The 17,598-nt window shown below is 41.3% G+C and overlaps 1 protein-coding gene across 4 annotated transcripts in view; it reads right to left on the reverse strand.

Moving 5' to 3' along the window:
* Nucleotides 1-17,598, reverse strand: part of LOC116330330 (SPHK1 interactor, AKAP domain containing) — a 55,566-nt gene that overhangs the window by 22,163 nt on the left and 15,805 nt on the right. For 2 of the 4 annotated variants that reach the window (XM_039598257.1, XM_039598255.1), the window contains exons 2-3: nt 5,862-5,964; nt 4,548-4,658 (exon numbers count right to left, since the gene is read on the reverse strand). In XM_039598257.1, coding sequence (XP_039454191.1) covers nt 4,548-4,658; nt 5,862-5,945 — 195 coding nt within the window. In that variant the 5' untranslated portion in view covers nt 5,946-5,964. Of the gene's footprint in view, nt 1-4,547; nt 4,659-5,861; nt 5,965-8,348; nt 8,669-15,787; nt 15,830-15,933; nt 16,003-17,598 lie in introns of those variants that run through there. The other 2 variants (XM_039598258.1, XM_039598254.1) reach the window with 2 other exon arrangements.

The following is a 17,598-nucleotide window of genomic DNA, read 5'->3' on the forward strand; positions in this document are numbered from 1 at the left end:
TAAGATGCTAGGGCTTACGTTATATGGAGGAAAAAATAACACTGTCTGCATAATTCTTAGGTAGACACTATAAACTCAGGTAGGAGCTTGAGAATAGTCTTTATTTTCATGTTGGCACTGGTCACACACAGCTTTTCATGGAAAGCAAAAAAAGTCCCTCATCCCTCACATCATTTGCGTCAATTCCTTGATGTTTGCAGGCATTTATGCATATAAGCTTTCTTCACATTTCAATCAGGTTGAGGTCTAGACTTTGACTGGGCCATTGCAGCAGCTTGATTCTTGTTTTTCTCCATTTGCTGGTGTGCTTTGGTTCGTTGTCCTGTTGCACGATCCAGTTATGGCCAGGTTTTAGCTGTCAGAAAGACAGCCTCACATTTGAATACTTTGCTCTGCAAAGTCTAAGGAGCTTGGAAAGAAACGCATCTGGACTTCCCAGATGCTCCCAGACTCCTCTTTCAAATCATCTGAGAAGAGTGAAAGAAGCCATCTATGTCCACTGTGAACGACCATCTTTGAACAGAGGCGGTGGCTTACGACACCAACTGTCTGCCATCTATAATCCAGTTTTGAGATCCCTTCCCAGAAGCCTCAGCACCCACTCACATCCTGGGCCATTTGACCTCAATAATTCACATGATAGGGTGGGCTAGGTTTCACAATGGGTTCACCCGAAACCTTGGCCGATTGTGACCCACACCCATTTTCACACCTTGGCTCGTGTGACTAGGTAGAGGATCATTGAGGGGTCCTCTTGGGACCCTCTTGGGGACACTCCCATAGGGCTTCAAATCTGGGACTCTCCACCAATCGTTCTTAGAACTGAAGAAGCTTCTTGGATAAGAGCTGAAAGATCTTCAAGGAAACTTAAAGAAGTCCAGATGCTTTTCTTTCCAACCTCCTTAGACTAAAATGACCTGGATGACTCAGACATATCTGCTGTACAAAGTTCATGGTCGGATCGATGACTTTGCGGTACCCAGATCCTTTGGCAGCAAAATATCATCAGCCCTCCACCTTAACAGCTGGTATGAGATGTTTGTGATGATATGCTGCGGTTGGTTTTTGCCAAGCATGGCGCTCTACATTATGGCCAAACATTTCCACTTTGATCTTCTTTGTCCAATAGACACTCTTCCTGAGGTCTTATAGTTTACATGTGACTTTGCAAACCTAAGCTATGCCTTCATCTTCATTTAAGAGAGGAAGAGGCTTTCTCCTGGCAACCCTTCAGCACAAGCCGTTCTTGTTCAGTCTTTTTCTAATTGTACTGTCTTGAACTTTAACATTTAACACATTTGGGTTTTTTTACGTTTGCTCTGAGGATTACACAGTCTGACCTTAAGGTGAGTTTGCTGGGACATCCACTCCTGAATTGTCTTGTGTTGCAGTTTGTGTCTGGATTGATGCTACACACCCAGAAACTGCCAAACCTTCTGATTTGATAGAGGTGCGCATACTTGCTGATGATTCAAGTACATCTGATTAGCAGAAACTTGCTGCTACTTGTCCTTTTAACTCCTATGGAAGCTGTATGCGTGTACTTAATTTTCACGATTGCGCAACCAGTGGATAACGGGTGCATTTTGAGCGATGTACAGATCATCAGCCCTCTATAAATCTATTAAACTTAAAGTAGACATTTTTCATCTCCGTCTTTTTTTTTTTTTTTTTTTAAATGTAATCTTGCAACTCTGTTACTTTGGATTTTTTTTATTATTAAACATGTTCAAAGATGAAAAAAAAAAAAAAGGTCAGTGTATGTCTAAGTAATTCCTATAATGCAAAAGCTCAAAAACCCCAGTAGATAATGAGATCATCTCAGACACACAGCTCTGAAACTCTAACCAACTGCTGTTCAAATGTTTTGTTTGTGAAAGACAACCAAACAGAAGCAAGTTGGCTTAAACTGACGGTGACCTTAAATGGCTTTTTGATGAAAAATGCAGGTTCAGTATGTGAAACAGAGGAATGTTGGGATCTCTGAAATAGAAAGCGGACAAAACACAGTAGTTCGAAGCTTGTGCACATCATCTGCAAGAATACAGCTCGTGTCGGGTGGTTGCAGGAACATTCAATTCAGCATGCAGCTGCTCACACTTACGAAGTGTGACATGAGTGTGTGAGAACGGTGCTCTTTGCTAAATTACTGCTATTCCTGTTACCTTGGTAATGATTACCAAGCACTCGAGGCATCTTATATGGATGGGGGAAAACAATGTGAAAGCACTTTATTGCTTATTAAGTGGTGTATTACTGCCACTTACATTAGCTACATAAAACTGACCATCTTAGCCGCACGATCTGATATCGTCGTGTTGGTGTTGTTCCCAGATCATCATACTAAATGTTGTTCCAGGATCAACATTGCAAGTGACCAATCAGAATGTTGCGACGTCATACTTTTGCGACTTCGGGAAAAACCGCCGTAAAACAAAAAACTGTACTTAAGCTGCGAGAAACCGCCTCTGTCCCTAACCCTAATCCTTTAATAAACGGTAAGCAGAATTGATATTGTCCTTGCAACATTGGAATTTCATAAATGCACGAATGGCTTGGCGCGCAAAAGAATAACGTCACAACAATGTGATTGGTCACTTGCAATGTTGAACCTGGAACAACATTTTCATGATGATCTGGGAACAACACCAACACGACGATATCAGATCATCCATCTTAGCCTGTGACAGAGATAATTATAGAAATTAAAAGTAACTCTTGCTCGTGTATTGATTCAGTAGCGGGGATAAACTGCAGTAAGTTCAGTGGCACTGGTTAGCTAAGGCTTGAAAACCCTGTTACTGTTTGTGTTTCACTGCAGACACACCTGTCAAATCCCACTTTAACCCCCAACGCTAACCTCAAAAATGTGCTGTGAACTGAGAGCAACAGAAGTAGCAATAAAACGATAAAAATCCACAGCCATAGCAGCTCTGTGACACTGCAGTTTAGCACGGCGATAATAAATCAATAATAATAATTATCTGTGATTCTAACATGCTGATGTTTAGCTGGTGTAGTGCTTATCGTGTTAACCATTAAGAACATTTACACCTACACTCTGGATGATTTGGGGAGAATCAGTTTGGGATATTTTCTACGACTGCCCTTCCTCACATCAGAAAATGCACATCAGGAAATTAAATTCCACTTCAAAAACTACTGGAAATATTCAGTGGACAGAGCATGTTGGACAGTCAATCCTTTAAATATTGGCTTTGTTATTCACAAATCGGTGCAATCCAACATCAACTTTGCACAAGGGAACTGTCTGTTTATGTGATTGTGGGATGCAGTACCATTCAGACGGAATATGACACTGAATGTGTACCTCATGTGTAAAAACTTAATGACAACTCGCTGCAGACGACCTGCGTGCTATGAACTGACAGTAGAATCATTAGAACTTGTAGACGTGGAAAGTAAAGCAGCTTTTGGTCCAAAGAGCTGGTCCTGCAGTCAATGAGATGAGGCTGCAAGATGTGACCAGTGACTTAGAAGTAGCGTTGCTTGGATTCTCCTGGTAAATATGTGTAGATTAAAAAAAATCCCAGTTATATGTAAAGAAAAAAAAAGCCAAGAAGCAGGGAGTCGAGAGATATTCTGCAGCTGAAGGTAAGAAATTTAATTTTATCCCTGAGGGGCTTGAATGTAGACTTATTATTAGGCTGTGACAGCGTGAAAGAATATGCCATTCTTATTGAGAAACAGCTGGTGTTATTAGAGAGAACAGATTGTGTACTTCAGCTACTTTCCTTAATGAGTCCCACCTACATTAAAGATTGTGAGACTCCGGGGTAAAGAATTTTATTAAGAGTGTTGATCTAGTTTATATCACATTTCAACGGATGGTGTAAAATTGAACTGATATGCTTGAAGGATCAAACACCGGTCATTCCCGAACAAGAACTAAGTGCCTTTTAGCCCCTGACAGATGCAAATCCTGAATGTAATTCATACTCAATTTGCAATTCATAAGACAGAGTCACACTAAGGAAAATAAAAGGCTTCCACTCAGTGTTTTCACTCTGTTAATTTACAATTTCACAAAGTGAACAAAACAGCAAATTGAAATGACGTGCAAAAAGTGTTCACGCGACAGACGTAATGTCACTGACAGTGGCTAACAGCCCCGTTACTCCCCACACTTCTAGAATCGCTGGCTGTTGTGCAATTCTTGCTATACTATGTTTCACTATTTTGAAACATGAAAACAACAAAAAGAAGTGATAAACGATTATCAAAGACCCTGCTCGTTAAAGTGAGCTTTCAAAAGCAGAAAGCAGAATAGAGTTGCACAGTTCGCATCTACTCAAAGTTATTGTAAAAGACCTTATGAGCAAAACCTTTCAGTTAAATAGCAACAAGAAGCTACCACAAGCCTGCTGTAAAATATCTGGTTTTAAAGACATGCTCAGTGGAAGCAGACTGAAGTTCCTGCCTTAAATTTCAAACCGTTTCCTTCCCATCGCTGAACATAACAAAGACTGAACACTAGAGCCGACGTGGTCAGACTTTGTTGCCAACACGGTGCGTATGCTACTCACCATGGTGCAGCCGCCCTCCGTGCCATCATCCAGCAGGCCCAGTCTGCACAGAGCCTTTTCATTCCTCAGCCAGTACTCCGATGAGTCCAGCACACTGTTACTGCACAGAACCTGAAGCACACAGATGAACTCTGCTCAGATGCACCAACGCACACAGTGAATGACACACACACACACACACACTTTCTGAGTCACCCATCCACTTTCATCTACCAGTCTGTGTTTTCCCTTCAGGAGGATGGGATCAATTGACCTTTCTCTAGGACATTTATTTCAGTTTAAGTGTCCGCAGCTAGGGATCAGAAATCTGTCAGCTAAGCAGTCACAGTTGTTGTGTCCTCCCTGAGGCGATATTTTAATGAAACCCTAGGATGAAACGTAAAATCACGCAGCTGGTTATTTATAATGTTCTTCCCCCTAATAATCTGGTGTGTTGTAACTGCTGGCCAAGCTGTTTTAATAACCTCTTAGTGACAAAAATCAGTGATCCTCTTAAGACAGTAATTGGTATTGACCTCATTAAATGTATTTGTGATCTTTTATTTGTAGAAGAAGATTGTTTTGTACTAAAGTGCAGCAGATAAAAGGTTAAAATCACATTTTATACATTAATAGCAATCTTGTGCAATTATTTTGACACGTGACTGCGTTGTTCATTCTCACTATGTATTTTTAGTGACAAACCATGTCCCCCCATGCTTGCACCCTCTGGAACGGACCATCTGTGCAGGCCTTCAGCCAGGTAAAAGTGACGCAGGCTCAGCTGATCTCGCCGAGAGCGATAATATCAAAGGCTGCTGCCACAGGTCAGCGGAGCCAGAGGCCCAATTATAAGAAAGATATCACCTTCTGTCTGTACAGGACACTTTGGTGGAAGTCAGTTAAGAACATGAGCAGTAAGCTAATTAGACTCCACCAGCGCACATACATAATGTACAGTCAGGCACACACACACACAAAAGATCTACGGTACACACACTTTGAAAGGAAATTCAATCTAAGCCACCACCTCAGCCCACTGATCTGTATTATTTCTCGTCCTGTCTCTATGGCACTGGGATGTGATAAATCTACTGGGCTGACCCGGGGGGGGGGCAGGCTGTTCCTCTTATTACACAACCCCTGAGTGTCACTAGCACCCAGGAGGAGGAAATGAAAATTTCTGGCACTGCTAGAAACAAACATATAGACTGATGGAAAGGCAAATATGACAGACAGGTGCACAGAAACATGAGCTGAGAAACAGGCAAACTCCCCCATCCTGTTATACCCAAGATGCTATGATCAAGACAGGTTTTGAACACCCAGTCTTACCTTCTTACAAGCGCTGATGGACGATGGCACTGCGCTCTCTGTGCTGCCTCCCTCCACCTCGATAGACTCTGAGCCTTCAAACATGGCAGACGACTGGAAGTTACTGTAAGGCAAAAGGGCACAGAGTTGACTTTGTCAGAGCGAGTTCTCGTCAAAGACTTCCCTTTTTTTTTAAAAATCTGGAATCGGTAAAGAGCGGTTATCTGGTCTGACTGGAGCGGCCCATTGACTGTCACATTTGCTTAAACTGTAAAGCTGGGACACTCATCAGTTGAATTAAGCAAACAGTTATTGTCAGACGGGAGATGCATTTCAATATTCTGCACTGAATACTTCATTCACTTCAGCTCGACCTTTCATAACCCAACGAGACAGGATCAAAGTCATTACCTATGCCCGAGCCCTGATCCTACAGTCAAGAAAATGTAACAGTTTATATCTAACCAAAGTGACATTTCTCATGAATAACTGAAGTTGATTTATTATTTATTTATTGTCTGTGGATGTCAAGACCCTTTTATCGCATCATTTGTTAAAAAAGAAAAGAAAAAAAAGTGGTCTTCTCCCCCAGAATGAGATGTACAAATACATTCTGCTTAAATGCAAAGCCAAACCTTTGCTGCTTTTAGCAGGAGGCTTTCATGGTATTCACGAGACTCTAAAGTGGTTTCCATTATCTGAAATAAACTGATATCAAACAAGCATGCAGCAATGGCAGTGCACCGTCCAAACATCAGAGCTTCTGTGCCAGATCCAAAAATTTGACTTGGAAAGCAGCAGCAGGAAAGGATCACAACATGTGACCTTTATTTGGAGCGCAGGACAAAACTATTCGACAAACTCTAGTGATGGGCGTGCCTGTCAGAGTGCACAACGAGATGAAACACAACACAGCAAACTCCAAAATCTCAGAAAGGCGTCATTATCCTCTATGCATGCTTTCACTGAGATAAGCCAAATCGAAGCTTATCCGGAATGGCATTAATGAGGATCAATTTGGAAAATGAAGAGGCTGGGGATGCATATTTAAATAGGAACAGCTGTTTTTTCTATAATCCACATATTTCAAAGCAAATTAAAAGCATTCTGTTTCGGAAGTCCCCCCCTCTTCCCGGGGGAATCGCACAACTGTATCTATTTGCAGTTAATGAGCATGTCTGATGTAAATAAACTGTGTCACCAGAAAAATGAGTTTACTGTGAATGTCCTGAACCACTGGGAAAAAATAAAATAAGATAAAATAATGTACTGGAGATAAGTGGATATGATGTGCTTTAAATAGGCTGCTGTGTCTGCAAGGCGCACATCAAAACACCCGTTCAACACACACACACACACACACACACACACACACACACACACACACACACACACACACACACACACACAGATTCTGCGGTGAATTTGTCGGATGCTTGTACAAAACTAGATGGATGCAGGGTGAAAAATGGACGCGGGAAAACGCTTTAAGGGGAAACAAAAGAGAATAGAAAAACGTCAGAAAGAGGTTTGTTGGTGGTTTTCATGCACACGATGAGCGTTTCTCACAGAAAACTGAAGGAGACGAGGGGAAATGATTTGTCACGCGCGACCTGCTTTCTAATCTTTGCGCCTAACGACCTCTCCATCACGACACGGTGATGACTGACAGGTTGGTGCGCTCAAGTGCTCCCGGGCCCGAGGTAACCAACAGGCATCAGCCTGAAGTGAGGACACAATTAACCCCCTGCAATGTCTGCTTTTTAGACACGTCACCCTCCCCGGGTCTGCTGCTGTAATTCACTATGAAAGCTTGTACGATTGAGGATTTCATGCTTCAGGGACGAGCGGGCCAGTTTACTGGTCCACAAGCTGATAACTTTGGATGTTATGTTTGAGATTTCACGTCTCTCGAAAGGGATCCACAACACAAAATAACCAGCGTGGCAAATTAAGGTCTATAGGCTGCACGAGCCTTCAATTTCAGCTTCGACTACATGAAGCAGAAAACTAAAAACTTACCAAGGGGCGAAAAAAAATGTATTTATTGGAAACGTGACTGCTGTCACTGTCAGACATTTCCATCAACTAAGCCAGGCTGGGTAAAACATCTTAGTAAAGGCAGAACAGTAGCAAAAGCCAGTAGCCTTCTCTGAAAGCAGCTCTAGTGCCACACTGCATGGATTTAGTGAGTTTTTTCATGACAGTAAACAAGCACTCTGCACAGCACTGAAATCCCCACGTTGTACATTTGGAGCCTATTACACGCCGCACTAGCACATCAGACTTAAACTACCTAAAAACACCATATCCGAAAATATCACATCAAAATTCTGTGCGAAAACCTCCCAAAAACATTTAAGTTCCACTCGAGTGAAAGAAAAACACCACAAAGTCTGAACAAACATGCTCTCAAATCAGTTGCTGTACAGACAGGATTTCGTTTTGGAATATGCGCTCCTCGACGTGTTATTTTTGTTTAAAGCTTCTGTAATTAAGGTGTCTTACCTCGGCGTCTTCAGAAGGCACTTTGCGCCTGCCATTGTATAAAAAAAAAAACAAAACAGCCAAACTGTCCTCAGCCGACGTGTTTATTTCCTCTGCGGGGGCAGAACGAGAAGAGGTACAGCGGAGCGCCTCGACGCGTAATTGTCCCCTGGACACTCTCTGGTCCAGATGCGCATCCCCGATTGAGGAGTGAAGGAATCCCACACTGTTTCAGCGTGACTGTATGGGGACTGTGATGAGCCGAGTCCCCCTCCCCCCGTGGAATCAGCAGCAGAATGAGCAGCAGCAGCGCTTCACTGTCCGCTCTGCGCGTCTGTGCCGTGTGGAAGCGCAGAAGCCCCGCGTGGATCAAACGTAACGAGCTGCACGACGCAGGCAAGGGCATTTGACACGGATAGTGCGCGCGCGCGTCCATGCACGAGCACATCGAGCTTGTTAAACTTAAAGCGTGTAATTGTTTTGTCTGCGTTTGATTACTGGCGGTAATTATTTTTGACACTTGCGAGCATCCCAGCCAACAGCAGGCACAATTTTTGACTTATTATCCCGAAATGTCAAAATGGCGAGCCAGGCGCCCAGACAGTTTACACATTCAGCAGGCAAGGGGCAACACAAGCATTCCCCTAGGAGCTCTGGTTCATGTTAAATGGAAAATCCAGCACTTTTAGCTTTATCTCAATTAACCCCAGAGAGAAGCTGTCTCCTTTTAACTGGATGCTCCACTGTGTGGCTGTTTGTTACTGTGCAGGTAGTGTGTCGTTTGCCAGAGCTTGTTTGTTGGAAGACAGCTGCCAGTGCATCTGGGAATTATGCTGATGAGCACCAGGAGAGTGAACCAAAATAGTAGCCTAAAGCTGCTGGCAGCAAATCCAAAACAGTGCGCTGGAAAATGTTAAATGAATCTGCAGAGCCGGAAGAAACTGCAGAGCTGGCTATAATTCTTAGTGGGCTTGTCATTAGGAGCACTTTAAACAGGCGTTTGATCCTTTACACATTTTAAAAAGGTTGTAGCTTTAAGCCTGTTATGACACACGGGCAGAATCTATACCACAAACACACATCACATGGTAGTTGCCAATCGAGAGAACCAGAGTATTGAATACACATATATCTGTATCTGACATCAACTAATGTTCCACCCTTTGATCCAAGGAGGTCACCAAAAGCCAGACTAGGGGGTGAAAGAACCATGACCTTCAGTTCTCTGTTATTGCAGTGAAAATAATGTTGCTGGAAAGGAGAGAAAAACTGAAGAAAGTGGTGGATATGAAAGATCTGAGACAGCAGGTGTCCTGATGAGATACAAAGGCGTGACAAGTTCCAGGAAAACCCAGCATTAAGAGTTTCAGTAAGGTTTTGGGCCACTGGGTGCCGTCATAAATGCTTAAATCTACCTTGACACCAATTCTGCAAGTCTTTCGAACTGGAAGGAAGGAACACCACACTTCCAAAGGATTCCCTCATCCAGTTTTTTTTAAATCACTGGTGGCAGAGAGGGCTTCCTCACAGCTCTCATATGTGTTGAAACATGATGACTTTTACTAGTTAGCAAACCACTCTGTCCTTCATGCCCTTTAGGTGGGGAGCACCATCATCCCGGAAGAAAACATCGAGATAGAAATGTTTCATCGTATGGTAAAGTTGATTACTCACAACTATTTTGCATTGATTTGCAAGTGATCCTGATCTCTGAAGGGGCATATGCAAACCCAGCAAAATGCTCCCTTAGAGTAGATTTCATCACTGTAGAGGTCAAGGGTTAGTCCTTTAATTTGACACTATACCATGTGTTTGTCCGCGTGTTAGAGCAAGAGAGGGGAAGAAAAGACGATTCTGTTGTAGATTTGTATGGTGACTAAAGAGTTGGACTCCTTCACTCTGCTCAAAGGAGCATTTTTACCAAAGGGAATGCTTTTTATGCTCAAAGAAAATACATCTTCTCATGCTGTTATCAGCCATCCCGCAATTCGTCTGCGTCTCTACCATTTGCTTTCATTCAGCTCTAACAATATCAAAGCCTAATTTCTGTAGTAGCAGTCTTGGCCATGAAGCATACAAAAAAGAAGATAAAACCCACATGATAAAGTATTCAGTATTTCAAATGAATCTTTTCCCATCCATACATTTCTGCATTCAAAATTAATGAAGACATATAGATTGCACCCATAAACTTGTCTTGCTCAGCCAGTTTCCATCCAAGTCTTCTTCCACATTCTGATATAAATAGCAACAGTCCTGCATTAGCCAGCACTTCTCACCAACTGTTAATGCCCTCCCTGGTTATGTACGGTACCGGCTAATTTCATGCTTCTCTACTGTGGAAAAGCAGTTTTTCCTACCTGAATCTTTTCAAATAAAAAATTCTGCAAAGTTGCAGGCAAAGCAAAACACATAAGGGAAACCTATGCAGCTCACAGGTTAACACAGAGTAACTGCAAATAATGTAAACATTAAAAGAAAAATCCCATCATCAGTCGGGCTTCAGAGTTTCATTATTCTGTGTGTGGTAAAACAAAGCATGCAGCTTATTTTCATGCATTTCCAATGCAGCTCTGTGTTATCAAGTATGGAGGATAGTGTCGAAGAGTATCTTGGTTTTCAGCAGAACAGAAACTCCCACGTCATCTAAGACTTTGCTGTTGGGCGGTGTGCATGAGTGACCTTAAAAGGTGACCCACATAGAATATCACTACACTACTCCCCGCCATCACCTGCACGTTCTAAATATAGATTTAATATCAGATTTAAGGAGAAAGAAGCATTCTGGCGTCACAGCAAAGCAGGCGATTTTTATGAAATGCTGTGTTTACCGTCATGTAGATTAGAACTTTTCTGTCTGCTATCTTCGATGGCAGGTTTTAAGCCTCAGCTTAGAGTGTCTAATATTGTGTCCTCAATAGGTGTAGTAGAACCATAGAACACCTCAGGGAGTCATGCATAACACCTAAAAATAATTTAATAAGAGTTAGATCATTTAAAAACTGTAAGTTTGGCAAACAACGCGTTAGATTCAGTAGTTCTGTTTTAGTAAATGAACTGGTTCTTAGATTAGCTTTTTTCGTACTCTGTACAACAGGCATCATTCACCCGTTCATACTCTTATCAGTGCACTGGAGGGCAACTTGGGTTTCGCTATCTTGCCCAAGGATACTTATGCATCCAAACTGGAGACTGGAGCCTGGAGCAGGCAGGGATCAAACATCCAACCTTCTGATTAGCAGATGACCTGCACTACTTCCCGAGCTACAGCCACCACTACTTGTCGATCTCACCCAGAATAAGTTCGATGCAGTGACTTTGACTACGAATGTGAAAAGAAGCCTCCACAATAATAAAAACACCAGTCAGCACTGCAATTCAACGACAACACACACTGCAGCCACTAAAATCATCACACTGTTGAATCCAGACTCGCTAACACACACTCAAGCAAACACGCGCGCACACTCTCCTCGTGAAGACTTCTTCCTTTAATATCCAAAAACTTTCTCCATCCCTTCAATGCACCAGTGGGCCTTGTGTGCTGCGATGTGAAGGGTCGGAACTTTTCTTCAGAGCTCTCTTTTCTCATTCTGTGCACAGCAGCTTTGATCATATTTTGTTAGAACTACTGACTGCAACATAAATAGCTTCGTAAAGAGCTTGCCTAAACATGTGCACCATTTGTACAATTCAATCACACCGCTCCCTGTGATCCCGGACTTTTTGCTCCATCTTAAAGAGTAACCACTGTGAGAAAGTATGAACACTTATCTCTAGAAGTGGTTGGACAGCACATCATACACACTAGCTCATCTGAGCTTACCCAGGCCTTTTGCTTGAGATTTTCTTCATCTATCTAAAACTAACACAACAGTAGTAGGTGATCAAAGGGCACTAAATCTTTCTATAGTCGAGGGTGTAATTCTGAGATTTGTGGAAGCCTGTTTAGAAGTATAAACTTTGTTTTGGCAGAGGCAGCAGCAGCTAACAGCTCAACATGAATTTAAGACAGCTGCAACGAAACTGAAAACATCGAATCTTAACAAATGCTTTTGTTATCATCGGTCAGTATGCTTCCCCTCCCGTAAACCCTCAGTAAAGCTGATATTTTGCAATCTTTGGAAACCCTTTATAAAGTCCTAAAAGACAGGAAATAATCACATTACTACTACTGCAGGTGCCACAATGGCATGATCATTATAGAATAGATACCACCAAGTTATGTCTGTGAGTAACAAACAAAGTCTGGTACCCCAGATGTTTTGTTTTCTGAAGGTTCACTGAGGGAAACTTTTTTAAAACGTGCATTTGGAGTAAACTTCCAAGGGTCACATCACCAGCTGGGCGCCCATGTTAGAGATGGATCCCCAAGGGCTGTGAAACTTTAAGCTACAGGAGAAGTATGAGCTCCATAAGAGGGCCCTGGCTGACTCCACTTACTCCTTTTGAAACTGGTATGCATGATTCATGGATAAACAAACGAGAATAAAAGCCGTGCAGCAGAAATGAAGAGGAATTATCCTTCTGGGACAGAAAAAAGAAGAATAAGAGACAAAAAGACAGTGGTGAGTGGGACAGATAATTATTATTAAATTTAACACTAAATAGATCAGTGCTGTTAGTTTGGCCTTAATTGGGAGAGACTGTGATGGCTGCAGTTACAGCCACAAATATTGGGTAATATCTAGCAAACATCTCAGTGCTACATAACACTAAACTTCTATTTTTCTTTCTTTAAATATAGTATTTAATTTACAGGGTAAGAAAGAATTGGTTTTGGTTTCGCTTTAATTTACTTATACAATCATATTATACTGTATTCTAAAATAAGTACGCACATTTTAGTTTACACGGTTAGGTGTATGATTTAATCTTTCTTTGTTTTCTGAGTTACCTCAGTGGCAGCTGCTCCTGGTCTTGTGGTTGATGAGCTAAGAAGTCTACACCAAAAACTTGTCTCCTATTAAATCACAAAGCCTTCCAAGAAGACAGAGTAAAGATACATTTTTTATGCCTTAGTTTAGATTATATGTATATTTTATCTAATTTGATTTGACCTTTTACTGTACTTGAGATTATTGATATATTTTTGCATTTAACAAACTGTTTTCTTTAAAAAATTAAATTTCAATATACATACAATCAAAGGGTTTAGGTTCATTTTGACAGATGTGAAGTTAAACTTTAAAACATTGCAAAAATGGAAACCAATAAGCAGTTCATTCTTCATTCATTCATAAGACAAAAGTATTTCCTATCTGAATACTTGATTAATTGATGGAATAATCAATAAATTAATCAGTTACTAAAATAATCAATAGCTGCAGCCCTAGTGTAAATTATTGGACAAATCCAGTGTTGTGTGTGTATTTTGTTTTAACATAGTCTAGGCCTAAAAATGATACTGCAAACCTGATCCTCTGCACTGGAAATATTACATTTCCCCTGTAAAATTAAATGGAAATATCATTGAATGGTGAAAGGTTTGGTGATGAATGTTTGGAGAGGTCGTGTGGTTTTCTCTGCCATGCTGTATTTAATGTAGCTTATGGATGGGAAATTTGTGTTCACAAGTTCTGCATTTTATATTTGCATTCGAAACCATTTTTTCATTTGTTATATGAAGGTAAATTTCGCATGGCTTCATTAAATGTCCAAAAGTTATTGTACCAAAAACCCCAGCTGATTTTGAGGGGAAGATGTGGGAACTTTTTCTAGATTGGATTGACTGTATGTGGAATAACCCTGCACTAAAAAGCTGATAATTTTCTCTCTTCTTTGTTTGTAATAGAAAGTCAAAGTATCTTGACAGCACTATTTGGTATTCACACATTTAGCATTCAGCCTCAGCATGCAGGGTACTGATGGTTTTGAAGATTTCAGCATTGAATTTTTCCAGCAAGGATCGCTGGGGTTCAAAACTGGCTTGAAACAGTTTTAAACAGTCGCATAGCAACAGCGAGTCAGTTTTAGCGTTTTCCAGAGGAGCCAGCAGAAATATGACAAACAACACGTAACAGCACACAACACAAACTGTTGCACCTGAAGCTTCACAGATGTTGACTACCCAACACCAACAGGAAAGACGTCTTTGCGCTGTTAATGTTTTCCCTTTTTCTTTACACCACTTCCTCTTTCTCATTCCCCTTCTGCCTTTCCACCCTTCATCATCTTCTCCATCATCCTCCACACCTCTTAATCCAAAGGCTTTTCGGGGGGGTGAACTAATCCATTGCACACTTTCTTAAAATAACAGATGGAAGAACAACTAAAGTGGAGATGAACATGCAGGCAGCTCTCATCTGCAGAGGGCAGACATCTGATGAAGGCCCAAAGTAAAAACCAAATTAGATGAGAATCAGCTGGAGTACATGCCCTCTGTCAAAAGCCTGTCACAGCAGGGGTATTTTTAATTTAGTGACAGAAATATCTCACGTGAGAGGAGGAAAATGAGGTGAGAGGAGAAGATGCGATGATGAATCTGAGCAGTTGTGACGTAAAAAGGTATTTTTAGAACATCAGGAGTGCGAAGAATTCAACCGTGAACTTGTGAGGGGGGTGCCTGTGGGTTCACAGTGAACGTTCAGTCAGTATATACGTAAACAAGCCGTATCAGAATAGAAATGAGCTTGGAAGTGGCATTGAATTCTACCCACAGTTCACGCGTGGACTTCTTGCACCTCTGCTTTGAAGTCTGGATCACAGATTATTGCAGAACATGCAAGAAAAAAAAAAACAACAGTCATGCTTTTTATATCAGGCAAAAATGGGCTGGCCTGGCCGCTGATCCTCAGTTAATAAACACTGAAATAGAACCTGTTAAAATCCAAATAACGGCATCTTCTTCTAATTAAATATCTGTACATTTCCCAGTAAAACTAAATAAGCTGCTCCATTTCATCTTAAAACTGAGCAGCTATATGCTCATACAATCAAATCAATAAATCCCTGTTTTCATTTTTATTATTATTCCACATGAGCAGCAGGGTTGTGCTGATAGACAGTGATGTCAGGGATTGACAATGGTCAAAGTTAATGGCTGTAGTTCGCCAATCAAGGCAAATTTGATCCCATTTCCCCAGTGATGCATTAATTTATCTTCATACTGAGATTCATAATAAGGGAAATATAGTTTCATGTTGCACCTTTCACATAAAACTGACATATAACCATGTATGTGTGGAGCAACTACAGTGATCCATCATTATTATCATCAAATGAGAGAAAAAACAGGAAAACATTAATGACCGCTGAATTAACTGATGTGAGGTTAAAAAAAATGTACCTTTGTGTAAGAAGGGAACAGTGACACAGGTGTGATATTTTAAATAAGAAAGAATAAAACACAGAAGAACTGTATGTCTTTATGATTTATGCTTCAGGGGGAAATCTACACAGTAGTAATTACACTAACGCCAGCACAAGCATAAATACAGGCAACGATGTCGACCACTTACATGGGTTTTGTCGTAGGCTCTACAAAGATTGTCCTCAGAAGTCTAAATCAGGAGTACATTAAAAAAAATTGTAAGTGCTGGTAAATGTCATGACTTAATAATGTTATTGCTGTTCACCTGATACCTGGCCACTTACGATCACTTACCATGTTCCCTAAGGTTACGTTCACACTGCAGGCGAAAACGCATCAAATCCGACTTTTATGTCACTGACACGACAGAAGCCAATTATCAGCGCCGGAGAAGACAAACGAGAAAGCACGGCGGCGGAAACTGGAGACGGAGTTTAGGACTTGATTAGCATATGGGGAGAAATTGATAGACTGCTGCAACAACACCTGCTAGCTCTGTAGCCGCCATTTTTACTTATGTAAACAGAGCACGTTGTGCGTGATGTCTTCTTTTGTGCATGCGGGCCGCTTTGAGGGCCGTGAACCATTCACACTAGAGCGCGTTTGCCCTCCCATTTTATTTGTAGTGTGAACAACCAGACAAAAAAAAAAAAAAATCAGATTTGATCAAAGAATCAGAATTGAGCATTAAGACCTGCAGTGTGAACGTAGCCTTAATCAGTCGGCATTGCACGTCAGCTTTCAAAGGTTTCTTTACTGTGAAGTGAGAGGCAAACTCCTAGTGTGGATATTTCGCTTTCACCAAGCTGCGTTTGTTGAGCCACACATCATACATTACACTGACTGGATGGTGCTACCATAATGGTAGGCTCCTCTGCTTCCTGGCGGCAATGCTATCAATCATCAGCAATGCCACAGGGGGCCGATAGGACAACTGGGCTATGGAGCAAATCGCCCAATCCTAATGAGCGGTCACCTTCACTGCCCTTACGTTGCTTTTAGCAGGATCTCATCCTTATTGTTTTTCTCTGGTCTGTTTTCCTGTCCATCTTTCTGTGCATGTCTGTCTGGGCATGGGTCCAACCTTTCTGCTAATCAACTGGCACACTTGACACTCATCGATCTATAAATTCATTTGGAGTGTTTAAATCCCACCTCAACTCATCAATCCTTCTATGTGCTACTAAAACTACAGCTTCTAGTTTCTGTGTATTAGCTTCTGCCTCCCCACTACCTTCTACATTTGTAAGGTCCCACACTCCCAGGGCTCATATCCTACTGCAGATTCATGAGAGAAAAAAAAAACTACTTTAATTTTTCAGCATCTTTTGGATTTAAAGTTCACTCTTTTTTTCTTTTTTCTTTGACAGGGTTACTTGATACATGTTCAGGTATTGTGGCTTTCTTTAGCTAAATAAAGACGCACAGGGCAAAATCTGTTGACGAGTGAGCTTCCTTCCCTGCCCTGATCATCTATTCACTAAAGGAAAATCATTAGAGTGCTTTTTGATTGAGACAATCAAATTACAGCTGAAGCAACTGTTCAATGAATCAATTTGTTGAAAACATTGACAGAAAATAACGGGCTAAGCAGTCGTTAGCTCCTCCTACCAGAGAATTGTCAGCTTTCCTGTTGGATGAACAAAGAATCTGTAGGCATCACCTTAAACAGGAGGGAGACAAACTGTTTTTCAACATTTAATAGATGAAAAGATACACTTTAATAAAATTCAACTGTTAGACTAATCAATAACGCTTATTTGGTTTCCTAGAATTGTTCTCCACTGATAAGATATTTATACTAACTTGCCTATGACCAAGCAGTATCAGCAGCAATACTGGAATAGAGAATTAAAGGAGTCTTTAAATAGCATGATGATGATGATGGTGTGGGTGATGACAGTGGTATCCTTGCAGGGCTTCTGTTCCCTGACAGGTCATGACCACAAAGGAGAAAAG

Source organism: Oreochromis aureus, linkage group 14 (assembly GCF_013358895.1).
Source record: "Oreochromis aureus strain Israel breed Guangdong linkage group 14, ZZ_aureus, whole genome shotgun sequence".
Taxonomy (NCBI): Eukaryota; Metazoa; Chordata; class Actinopteri; order Cichliformes; family Cichlidae; genus Oreochromis; species Oreochromis aureus.